This window comes from Onthophagus taurus, chromosome 3 (assembly GCF_036711975.1).
Source record: "Onthophagus taurus isolate NC chromosome 3, IU_Otau_3.0, whole genome shotgun sequence".
Lineage (NCBI taxonomy): Eukaryota > Metazoa > Arthropoda > Insecta > Coleoptera > Scarabaeidae > Onthophagus > Onthophagus taurus.
In genome coordinates this window covers 15,051,257-15,064,886 of record NC_091968.1, presented here as the reverse complement: position 1 = coordinate 15,064,886, position 13,630 = coordinate 15,051,257, and the positions used below count along the sequence as shown (strand labels likewise).

At 35.7% G+C, this 13,630-nt stretch overlaps 1 protein-coding gene across 1 annotated transcript; it reads right to left on the bottom strand.

Annotated features, from left to right (window-relative positions):
• Positions 1 to 12,393: 12,393 nt before the first annotated feature.
• On the bottom strand, positions 12,394 to 13,326 carry LOC139429462 (uncharacterized). Its single transcript, XM_071195225.1, has one exon. The coding sequence runs from the start codon at positions 13,324 to 13,326 to the stop codon at positions 12,394 to 12,396; it is 933 nt and encodes a 310-aa protein (XP_071051326.1).
• Positions 13,327 to 13,630: the final 304 nt, after the last annotated feature.

The following is a 13,630-nucleotide window of genomic DNA, read 5'->3' as shown; positions in this document are numbered from 1 at the left end:
CCTTGCGACGCTCATCAACCTACATTGCCATTTACAGCTGTCATAAGTAACCGCATCTGTTCAGATCATCCCACTGTGTCTATTGACGTTTCGAAATATCCCCATTTACAAGATCTTAATCTGCGCAAACGTCAAACTTTACCAGGGCTAATCGACTTATTATTGTTATAAGTTTCGACGTAGAATCTCCATTCACCAGGGTACCAGTCAAAGATGCTGCGGATAGTCTTCGCCAGAAAGTCATCCCGGAGGGGTTGCCGAAGTATATCCCAGGACTAGTGGAGTACTGACTATCGTCGACATATCTTAGCTGGAAAGGAGAGTTCCACGAGCACTGCGAAGGGGCAGCCATGGGATCGCCTCTGTCACCTGTGATTGCCAATTTTAACATGGAGATGTTTGAAGAGGAAGCGTTAAAGAAGAGTCCGTGGAAACCGAACCTATGCCTCTATTACGTTGATGACACTTTCGTGATCTGGCAACATGGAAAATAGCAACTCCAGGAATTTCTAGACCACCTCAATTCACAATATCCCATGATAAAATTTACCATGGAAACAGAAACTGCAAAACAGTCGCCTTTCCTGGACGTGTTGGCCACTAGGAAGACAGATGGGGGCATGGAACGAAAGAAGACGGATACGAATAGATACCCGCAAGCTTCATCCCACCACCACCTACAACAGAAGAGGTCCGTGATTCAAGCCTTATTCCAGCGAGCAGAGAGGATGTGTGATAAAGAGAACGTGAGGAAAGAAGAAAGATTCCTAGAAGATGTGCTGCAGAAGAACGGTTATACGATGAGGGATATCCAACGAGCTACAAACCACGCAAACAGAAGGATGACTCGGTAAGTACGATACCAGCCGGTTTTATCTGCCCTCATTATATTTTAGGTGTGACGGAGCGAATTGCGAGGTGTCTGAAGAAGAATGATATAGTGGTACGATACGGTAAGGCCAGCAAAATACAAAACGCTCTTCCTATAGCCAAAGACAAACTAACCCCATTAAAGGGAGCGGAAGTCTATCGGCTATCGTGCAGTTGCGGGAAATATTACGTTGGCCAAACTGGGAGTAACATTGAAAGCCGCATCAAGGAACACGAAAGAGATGTCCGACTGAGTAAAATCCACCAATCTGTAGTCGCAGAACATTGCCACAAAGGAGGACATACCATAGAGTTTGAAAAAATCAAAGTGTTATCAAGAAACGGACATTACCTCCAAAGATTGACGAGAGAGGCGAGAGAAATTCATGATTAATTAATGAAACACAAAATGTGTGAAGAATTAATATTTATGAATTTGTTTATCTGCACTATCGGTTTCGAAAAGTTACTTTCGTCTTCAGGCGCAACGTCTGAAGACTAACTTTTCGAAAGCAGCGGTTAAAAACGAACTGAATCAGGTCTTTCGAGTGCGGCGGTGGTTGACGCGTTAACGAATCGCAGGAAATATGCGGTAGGAAATGTGCGAAGATTAGATAAGAGGAAATCGCTCGTAGATGATGAATAGGAATAATACATTTAATTAAAAAAATAATATATTTAATGAGTGAAATAAATGTAATAAATTTACCGGACGGACTGTTATATTTTTAATATTTAAATTTGCTGAGTGCTTAAAGGCGTGCCTCCCGTCGCTTGAATGCGCGTGCGCAGGAAATTAGGAATATTTCTAATAAAACTTCAGCCAACTTAAATACAACTAACTTTATTTTGTTTACATAAAAATCCAGTTCATCTGCTTTATTAAAACCTAATGTTATTGACATAGAGTTATTTACAAACTGATCTATATTTGATTAATCATACCAGTTAAAGGAACATATTTGAAAACTCGATCATGTAAGATTAAACAGTAGAGGGAAGTAGCATTAGGTATCTCTTCACTCGTTTCAAATTCAATGCGAATATAAACGGTTCCAACATTTAAAATATCATTTTGCCGTGAACAATCAGTTACAATAATCGGTGTATGTGCTAAAAATGTCTCTGTTAAATATTAGTTCTGCAAGTTCTCGATCGTAATAGGTCTTTGCGAAATTTATGACGCCAAATGCGTTAAAAGATTTTAAATCAAAACAAAAAAAATTAACGAAATTTTCAACAAGGACAAAACTAGTTTTATCACCCTGAGATGTACGCGAGTCCTCGACCGGCTCAGTGAAGAAGGGAGGGGTATTTATATGGCGCCACACAGTTAACCCCGCGTACAACACGAACTGTGACGTGAGATGATGGAGTATGGTGATTTAAACAAATAACATAACAAAACATAAACGCTCAACAAAATAGGTTTTGAGTTGCAGACAAAAATTTATTAAAACTCCCGTAAATAACAGGTAAGTAAAAAAAAATAAACTAATAACAAAATTATAAAACCGTAAACTTTTAGGTTCAAAACAACAACAAAAAAAAAACTATATTGATGTTTGCGAGCTTTTAAAAAAAATGAAAGTCAAAACTGAAAGGAAATTTAAATCAAAATACCAAAAAAAATGAAAATGAAAAATTAACCCGCGTCTGACTCCGTAGAGTTGAGCTCAACGTGAAATCAAAAATTATATAAAAAAAAAATCAACACCAAAATAGAATTAAAAAAAATCTCTCCAAACAAGAATTTACAAAAAAAAAATGAAATATAAAAAAAATTGAAAAGGTTTAATGTTCCAAAGATTAATTATCTTAAAGATTTTCTTAAGGAAAATCAAATAAAAAAAAAATCTAAAATACAAATTCTTCAATGACCAAGATAATAGTATGTTGTTCTATCTGACCTTTACTCCAAGTCTTGATCACCGACCCGATTCGAAATAAATCCTCAGCAACAAATTCTTGTGACTCAGGAAAGGTAAGGTAATATTCTTTGTTTTGTTCCAAAAAAAATAATTATAATCCTTAGGATGTAATGGAAATTATACCCTTGGACAATGGTTCCAAAATACCAATAAAAAAAAGGTTGTCCAATAAGAGATGCCAAAAGTTGCTCCCCTCAATAAAAACCTCTGATGTTCGAGGTTTAACCAGAGGACAGAAGAAAATGTAATGAAATACGTTGAAATCCGGAATCTCCGTACAATTTGGTAAAAGAAAAACACTTTTCCAAAACTTTATTTCGAGTGATGAATCCCACAAATATGGATTAGAAACAAAATTTTACACCAAAACCAAAAATGGCGAACCAACCAAAATTTCTCTAACACTCGAAAACACGTATTGCTCTGGTAATATAGTAAGAAAGAGAGAGGCCAAGAAGAAACTTGAACGGTCTTTTATACCCAAAAATCGAAAATATCAAAAAAAATTACGTCTGCGCAAGATAACATCATGAATTTACGACACCCTCTCAAAAGCAAAAAGGAGAATTTTAAAGTGATAGGAGTTAAAAGGAAAAAAAAGGAACACTCAGAATATGTTGCTGAAAGAGAAAACAATAAAATGTTATAAACAAACAAAATGTAAACAAAATAAATAAAAATAATAATAAGTTTCCGAATGTATGCAACTCATAACCCATTACACATAAACAAGTCACCCACACATAACATAAAAATTTCGGAATGTAACAAATTACAATACATTTCATATAAAACTGCAATTTGACCTGTCTTAAAATTTAAATTTAAAGCTTCATAGGGATATTTCTCACTATTTAAAAACACTTTCATATCTGTTAAATTACAGTGGCAAATTGTGATGAACGTAACAGATTATCTTTTCTATTGATTTGAAACCCTAATATAAGTATCTGGGCTTTTCTAATTGAGTAGATGTTTTAATTGTCCATGTATGTTGTTTACTTTTTGGTAATGATGGGTATTCATGTAAATCAAATGATATAAAGCCCGTGTCTAATTCAATTCCTTGTTCTATGTACTCTAAAAGTTTTAAACGTTCAACATCGGCTACAGAAACAAGAGGGACTTTCCATACTATTTTATTAATATTAAACATCACATTAGGTAAAAGACTTTCAATAACATTCTTATCTGAATTACTGCGTACTAGAACTAATTCTTGATGGAGATTTATCAAAATTTTATTATAATCTTCTGCGAAACCAAGAAAATATTTCAAGGGGACACAAAAATCAAAATCTCCTGTATTTTCATTTACTTTAACATTTGGATATTCGAAACGTGCATTAGAGGCATGATAGTATTCCGATCTTGTTAATGAGCAAAGATTTTTTAATGTGCTAGCTATTCCTGGATTTCTTACTCTGTCAATTACGTTCCCTCCACCTTCAAATCGTACTTCACTGAACATATGAGCAATCGGATTTACTGATAATTTTGAATCTTTATCAACGGTTCCGCCATCTTTCAATAGATTCCCTTGTACGTAAATAAAAGATTGACTTGGTAACGTGTAAACATCCTATTGTTGAATTGCAATACGAAGTTCATCGCTATTGTTAAAAGAATTTGATGAGTATAGTAAATGATTATGATACTGAATCCGTACGAGTGAATTATCAAATTGTACTTTATCAGAGACGTTTAAGATACTCATATTGAATATTATTTTATTAATTGTAAACCTAATGATTCAAGAAATTGTTTGTTTTGAGGTGTTAACTGTTTCACAGTGTGAGGCATATATATTAAATTGTGGGGAGTTTCTGATATTTTATAACCTTTAGGAACTATAGGGAAAAATGAGTAGATAGTGTGCGCAGGTATGTCGTTGTGATAAGCTCCATGTGTTATGCTACATAGTACTTGTATAGAATTTACTTTAAATATATCTACAACAAATCTCTGGTAAAACAAATCTGATAATTAGCTTATTACAGGATCCTAATGGACTATCCTTTAGAAATGTGTATGTGTATTCAAAATCATTGTATCAAAGCAAATATGAATATTTGAGAAAATTGCTGCAGCCTATAAAAGGTTTAGGATATTATGAGTATAGCAGTAGTGATAACATAATGCATCCTTCCAAAGCGAATGAAGATTCGGTTTTTATACTTGGTGATGTAGCATACGACAAACAATCAATTATACGTGATTATTTTTGTATGGGACGACATAAGGCAATAGATAGTTTTTATTTATGTCAGAGTTACACACATATTCCAAAGCATTTAATACGTGATAATGCAAACTTGTGTTGGAAAGATAGATTCGAATTTTTTGTAATCAGTAAGGAGGACGATATGAACAATGGTAGATATCGTAATGGGTTTCATTACTATATAAAACTGTGATTGTGTATGTTTCCATATCAGTCACGTTAGTGATACGAACAGGTGGAGAGCTGCATTTACCCGGCTATCAGTTCTGTAGACCTGGGACAAATCTCATGAAACGCTTAGCACGTGGAGATCCTGACATTAATGACCTTGATAGAGCATGTAGACGTCATGATTTAGCCTATACACAATACACAGATTTACACAATCGACATATAGCAGATAAGGTATTAGCTGAAGAAGCATGGAAAAGAGTTGTTTAAATTCAAACTGGATTCAAAATATTTTCCAGTTTGAATTTAAATTTAAAATGCGTCACCAAATATTTTTGTACATGCGCATTATACAGCCTGATTCAGAGTAAGCGCCTCACTATTAGCCACACTATGGGTACTACTTTCAAAATATTTGGCAGTAATATGTTTTAGCACATTCTCTACACGATGGTGATACCAGATTTTCAATTGGACGAATTATTTCAAAATGGCGACTGTCAACTTTTTTTTTTAAATGGAATGCCAACATTTTTTTTTTATTATTGAGATCATAAACGCTTACTCTGAATCAGGCTGTATATTGTTCTCTTACGAAGAAAAAATAAAAAAGAAAAAAGAAAAACCTGAACTCAGACCATCTTGTAACAGTTGTCACAAAAGACGTCCATGCGGAGTTAAATCTTTAAAGATTTAAAAAATTTTTACGTTTATTTTAAGTAAATTATGTGACAATAATAATTTAATTTGTTCACCGCTTTATGTTTTCGATGTTAATTTCCTGTAAAATTCATTGACTTGTAAGTATTTTTTAAAAAACTTTTTATTGTTAATTCACATATTTAAATTTCACTTATTGATTAAAAATTGTTAATTCTTGTAGTTGTCTCTGATGATGGCTTTTTGCCGAAACTAGTTAGACAACAAAAATATAAATAAACCAGTAAAAGTACAACAAAATTCGAAATTTTTTCTATCACGTCAAATTTTATTTATTGGAATGATCCTTTTAATAGCCTCTCAGCTTGCCGGTAATACGTCACATGGTAATGAAATTAATATTATTATAGAAGAGTTACGAGAAGCTCATATAAATTATTAAAGAAGCTTCATATTAATTACCGTTCGCGCGGTAATTAACCGGAAAACTTTAATAAGGTGGTGGTTCTCTTATTGAAGATAAATGATAATAAATATCAAGAAATTAATTTGGGTAAAGTGAATTTTATTTAACTGATGACGAGAATATATATAAATATATAAATACCTTAAGTTAGGATGAATGTGCATGTGGGTGGACGTTGCAAGAGAGAGATCTTATAGGTGGAACAAACCCTTTTATATAAAAATCGTGCAAACAAAGTTGCCTAGGTAAACAAATATAAAATAAATAAATATATAAGGGTTACTTGAACATTCCACCCACCAAAATTATATAAATTAACAAAATTATAATTTTAAAAGGAAAACAAAATAAAATAAAATGATTAGAAATTTGAACATTACAAGCAATTTCAACCGCTAGATGGCGAGAGCGGTAACAAACACAACTTCGTTACGGGTCTTATTAGCGTGGTGTGTGCGGGTGTCCTTAATGTTCCCACCCGAATTCGGCCGTCTTCTCCGGGATGTAATTTGGAAACGTGTCCCTTTATCCAATTCAATGGTGATGTTCGTTCATCTTTCACAAGGACCAAATCTCCCAGCTGAATTGGTGGTATATCTTCAATCCACTTGTTGCGTTGTTGAAGGGTATGTAAATATTCGCGATGCCATCGCTCCCAAAAATCCTGAATCATCCTTTGGAGCAGAGTCCAACGAGTTAAACGATTTAGGGTCGGTTCTTCAGTCGCTAGATAAACTCCAGTTAAGTAAATCTCGGTATAACTTGAAAAGTCAATTCTCGTCAGTTTAAAGATCGATATATCGAGAACCGTCCGATGAAAAAAATTGCGGTTAGCTTTGTTGTATTCACTGAATATTTCTACGTAACATATGTGAATTTGAAAATTTTCGACTCCGCGGTTTTCCTAAAATCGCGAGTTAAATGAAAAAAGTTGTCTATTTTTGACGGTGCCGGCAACTTTGTCCACTTTGCGATTTTTTTTCTCAAAAACTATCAGACGAAAAAAATGAACAGGTGATACCCTGATGTGTTCTTAATGATGTGCATATTTAATTTTTTCGATATTCCATATAGTTTCGCGGAAAATCGCGGTTTAGTAAGATGCGGTATAGTCGAAAACGGCTGGTTGGATTTTAACGCGGTTTTAACCAAAATATGGCAAATAATTTGTGTTTGTCGAATCCTGTTATTGGGTTTTCAAAATTTTGTCTCCATAATTTTTTTAAAACAATTTACGCGTGCTATAAATTAAAAAGAAACAGAAATAAGCCATGCGGGGGGAGAGGGGTTCCGTTCAGTTGGAAAAAGTGGTACTGGTTGTGTTCCAGACTGGCTTCGACGTGGCGTATTGAAGTCTGAAGGGATTCCGGTGGTGTCCGGTAGTTCCGTCTCATCGTCAGAATGTAACAGACGCTCAAAGACGCATTCCGCGCCCTGGAATATTTTTCGTATAATTATTTTGTATCTGTTTGTAATATTTATTTATTTAATTTTACATTCGCGCGTATTTTTTTCAATATCTTACAATATATTACATGGTATATGCGTGAATGGTAAAGGTAAAATGAAATAAACAAATACTACAGAAAAATACAAAATAATTATACATATATAATATGTAATTATTCTATGACGTGTCTTGAGCGTCTCTTACGTTCTGATGCAAGGTCTACCGGAATCCCTTCAGACTAGACTTCAGTACGCCACGTCGAAGCCAGTCTGGAACTCACACCAGCACCATCTTTCCCAACTGAACGGAACCCCTCTCTCCCCGCATGGCTTATTTCTGTTTCTTTTTAATTTATAGCTCGCGTATATTGTTTTAAAAAAATTAATGAGACAAAACTTTGAAAAACCCATAACAGGATTCGACAAACACAATTATTTACCACATTTTGCTTAAAACCGCGTTAAAATCCAACCAGCCATTTTCGACTATACCGCATCTTACTAAACCGCGATTTTCCGCGAAACTATATGGAATATCGAAAAAATCAAATATGCACATCATTAAGAACACATCAGGGTATCACCTGTTCAAATTTGAATTTTTTTCGTCGGATAGTTTTTGAGAAAAAAAATCGCAAAGTGGACAAAGTAGTCGGCACCGTCAAAAACAGGCAACTTTTTTCATTTAACTCGCGATTTTAGGAAAACCGCGGAGGCGAAAATTTTCAAATTCACATATGTTACGTAGAAATGTTCAGTGAATACAACAAAGCTAACCGCAATTTTTTTCATCGGACGGTTCTCGATATATCGATCTTTAAACTGACGAGAATTGACTTTTCAAGTTATACCGAGATTTATTTAACTGGAGTTTATCTAGCGACTGAAGAACCGGCCCTTAGAGGCTGATTTGTGACATCTGGATCGGGGATTTGAGCCCCCAGAGGCCCTAAAACTAAAAAATGCGCCGGGGTTAAGGGCAACGGATCATTCCGTTCATCTGATAATGGAGAAAGGGGTCTGGAATTTAAAACGGCTTCTATTTATGCTAAGACCGTAATTAATTATTCGAAGGTAAGGATTTGTTCGCCGATAACCCGTCTAAGGTGATTCTTTACCGATTTGACACCAGCTTCATACAAGCCATTAAGATGAGGCCCTCCGGGTGAATTGAAACACCATTTAATGCCGAAGGTGGTCCCTGTTGCCTGCGCCATTTCCTGAAGCCGGTTGTTCGCCCCCACAAAATTAGTACCTTGGTCAGAAAATATCTTTGAACAGTGTCCCCTTCGAGATAGAAATCTTCTTAAGGCTGCTATGAATGCGGATGTGGAAAGATCTGAAACAGCCTCCAGGTGTACGGCTTTAGAGGACGAACAGACAAATATACAAATATACGACTTAACCAAACGATTGCCTCTTGCTCTCGTCATCTTAGTAAGGATGGGTCCAGCAAAGTCGACGCCGACCACGGTAAATGGTTTAAGTTGCATGACTCGGTAATCCGGTAGATCAGCCATCAATGGACTGTACGTTTTGGGTTTTGCACGAAAGCAACATATGCATTTGGATAACACTCGGTGAATAGCACGTCTCGGAGAAAGTATCCAAAACTGTTGTGCCAAGATAGAAGACAGAGTTTGATGTCCTGACTGTAGAAACTCACGGTGAGTATCTTCAATTATTAGATCGCTTAATCTTGTATTGCAGGGAAGTAATAAGGGATGTATCTGTTCAAAGGGCAATTGAGATTTTGATAATCGTCCACCCACCCTGATTAAACCATCTCGATCAAGAAACGGAGCCAATTTTCGAAAGCATTTTTTAGGCAAACGATTTTGTTTGATGGCCTGAAGTAACTCAGAAAAATAATGACTTTGAACGTGCTTTATAATTAAATAGAGCGCACTTTGAAGTTCAAATTGAGAAAAGTTTTTTGAATCATACAACCTTTTGTCCCTAGTACGTAAAATAAAACGCCTTATATACGCTATAATACGTTTAATTCTTGATAAAGACGAAAATTTGTGCAGAAGATCATCAATAAAATTATGGTGAGTTTCTACCGATAAAACAACATTAATTTTTTGTTCAATAAGGTTCTCTTGTGGTTCGGGTATAAATTCGTGAGTTGAGGGCCAATATTCTGGGCAATCGGTAAGCCACGAAGGACCTTTCCACCACAAGTCGGATGTAATTAATTGTTCGGGCAGGAGACCTCTAGATCCACAATCAGCAGGATTGTAAGAGGATGGAACGTGTCTCCAACATTTAGAGGGTAAGATATTCTGAATCTGTTACACGGTTTGCAACAAAGATCTTCCATCGGTTAGGTACCGAAGAAATCCAGGCTAAAGTGACCTGAGAATCCGACCATGCGAAAATCGAATCAAAAGTGATGTTTGGGGATAACGCTTCTTTGATGGTCTGGAATAAATCTGTAAGAAGAACTGCACCACACAGCTCTAGTCTAGGAATTGAAATAGTTTTCAAAGGAGCGACACGTGCTTTTGCACAGACGAAAGAAGTTTGAATATCAGTTGAAGTTTGACATCGTAAGTATGCGACAGCGCAATACCCGAGCTGAGAGGCATCACAGAATAAATGGAGTTGGATGGACTTGGTGTCCATCGGAACCATTAAACGAGGCAAAGTCCAAGTAGATAAAGCAGCCAGACCCTCCTTGAATAATTTCCATGTATCAGAGATTGATGTAGGAGGATTCTCATCCCAAGAAAGATTACACTGCCAAAGATTTTGCATGATTGTTTTTGCTTTAAATGTGGAGGGAGTAAGAAAACCAAGCGGGTCGTAGATACGAGCAATTTCTGACAGTATCGAACGTTTAGTACAGGAATTATGACGGGGGGAGTAGGAATAATTAAATTTATCAGTAGTAGGATCCCACTGAAGACCAAGACCTTGACATAATTAAGTTCACCCGAATCCATTGATATCGGCTTCTGTAAATTAGTTTCTGAGACAGCCTGTAAGAGATTGACACAATTACTCGCCCATTTTCGTAGTTCAAATTCTCCTTTCTTTAATAAAACAATCAATTCTTGTTGTAGGTGTAATGCCTCTTCGATAGATTGAGCTCCGGTTACAATGTCATCAATATAAACATCATTTTTGAGAACTTTGGCCGCTCTGAGAAATTCATCGGCGTAAAGGTTCGCCAGTTCTTGAAGCGTACGCAATGCCAAGAAAGGAGATGAGGCAACTCCATACGTTACCGTGTTTAACGCGTACTCTTGAATTGCTTCATTTTGAGAAAAACGCCATAAAATACGTTGGTAATCACGATCTGCTGGTGATATTATGATTTGTCGGTACATCTGCTTTATGTCACAGATGAACACATGATTAAAGCATCGGAAAGATAAGAGAATCTTGATGATATTTTGCTGGAGCTTAGGACCAATTAAAAGGTTATCGTTGAGGGATTGATCATTAGAAGTTCTAGCTGATGCGTCAAAGACAACACGCAGTTTGGTGGAGGAGCTTTGAGGACGAATAATACAATGATGTGGTATATAATAATGGGAAGTTGGACGCGGAACTGAAGGGGAAATGAGCGATATAATCTGTATGCAATAATGAATTTTGAAGAAGTCTTTTTTCTAGTATCAGAAATCGTTTTAATGCAGTCGAATAGGAATCTCCTAAAAGTAAATTATTTTTCTTAAATGGTAGGGAGACTATAAATCTTCCCGTGGGTGTTCGTCGATAAGTTTGACAAAAGTGATTTTCGCAACGATCTTCGTCAGGTGACAATGTCATGGAATTTGGAATTGACTCTAATTCCCAAAAGCGTTGAATTGCTTTATCCAAGGAAACGTCTGTTGTAGTCGAACATGTTGATGATGAAGAAGGTAAGTTGGGAGAAGATCTTCCCATTACAATCCAGCCAAATATTGAATCAACAGCTACAGGATCGTTGGGTCCTCCTCGAATACATCCCTCGGTAAGGATCTGAGGAACGAGTTCTGCTCCCAGTAGTAAGTCCACGGTGTTAGGAATAAAAGGAACTTCTTTAGGGATATTTAATTTTTCAAGGTGAATTTTGATGAATGAATCGGTTGAATGGAACAATCGACGGAACCCCTGTTACAAATCGACGTCATCGAATTTAATCCATATATCTCCAAAGATGAATTATACCTTCTTGGTAACTGAAGACGTTTGGAAAGAGTAGAGGTAATGAAATTGGCCATGCTACCGGAGTCGATTAGAGCTTTCACACGATGTAATCTTCCGAAGAGATCTTGGATGTTTACGGTAGCAATAGGTAATAAAATATTTTGACTGTTTTCTCTAATTGGTGTTTGAATTTTATTGCAGGATGTTTTGACATGAGCAGATGGCGAATTTGGCATTTTGAAATGGAGCAACGTGTGATGATGCTGACTGCATGTACGACATTTGTGAGACGATGAACAATTATGAGTGTTATTTCGTCGACTCAAACAGTTCCGGCATAAATTCTGGTCTCTAGCAATGGATAATCGTTCTTCAGCTGATTTGGATGTAAAATTAGAGCACCGATAAATTGGATGAATATCATTGCATAATATGCATTTAACCGTTGGTGAGTTAGTCCTTTCTTCAATCTCTAAGTTTCACAAAATCAATTTTGTTCTAAAGTTTAATTTCGCTGAATTAATTGACGATTTCTCATTTGAGGTTAATAACACCGATTCTAACGCTTTGGCTCTTTTTTCAAGAAAATCCGTCAGTTGAGCATAAGTTGGAATATCCACAGTAGTATGCTCAGATTCAAACGAAGTTTTTGTGGATGTATTTAATTTCTGAAGAAGGATATTGAATAATAAAAAGTCCCATTGATCTACAGGGAAGCCTAAAATCCGAAAACCTTCAACATTCTCTTGGAAGGCATCAATCAAGCTTCGTAAACATTTAGATGACTCGTCTTTTAATGGTTTCAAAGCGATAATTTCATTAAAGTACAATGTCGCTAAATGACGCTTATTTTGATAACGCTTTTTCAAGGTATTATACGCTACCTCATAATTAGCATCTGTTACGGGTAGACCCTTTAATAGATTAAATGCTTCACCAGTTAAAAATGTAAGAAGATATTGGTACTTAGCAATTGCAGCGATAGATTTGTTTTCGTGTACCATGGTACGAAAAAGATCAAAAAAGGTATGCCATTCCTTGTGATTACCTCCAAAAATAGGTAACACTAATTTGTTAAGTCTAGGGGTCAATGGCGACGAAACATCATCTGCTTCGGAGACAGAGGGAGGAAAGGTCTTATGTAATATGGCTTTGATGGTAAAATAAGCTGTATCAGCTTTAAGTCGAATGTCGTCATGCGTTGAAAAGTCATCCTCGTCAATTAAACCAATAATCTGATTGTGAATTGACTTAAATTCCTTATAGGTTTCTTCAGCATCTTGGGCTCGTTCACGAAAAATTAGGTTTTGGATAGGATCAGATGAAAGAGCTTGTCCAAGGACTATGGATTCGGTTAAACGGTTATATAAAACGTTACGCCGTAATGTGTGTTTCACGAGTTTATCTGTCATAGCGAGAATAACAAAGGAAACATAAATTCTACCTCAAGAATGAGTAATAAAAATAAATGATTAACTTAAAGGATAAAGAAAATAAAATACTTGAAAGGTAAAAACAAAGAAAATTCTAATAATTGAAAAATAAAGTAATAAATTTCAGATGAATTATAACACAAAAAAAAGTAATTCTTAAGTTAAATTTAGTTGATGTCGATCAACTAAAGCAGTGAAAATAATTTTAAATTGTAAAAATAAATGTAAATCCAGTTAAAAGTAACGAAGAATGAACTAAGAATAGAAGATCCAGTTTTTCCTC

Excerpts from the sequence above, each read along its gene's own strand:
- LOC139429462 (XM_071195225.1), bottom strand. The coding sequence starts at position 13,326 with ATGACAGATAAACTCGTGAAACACACATTACGGCGTAACGTTTTATAT.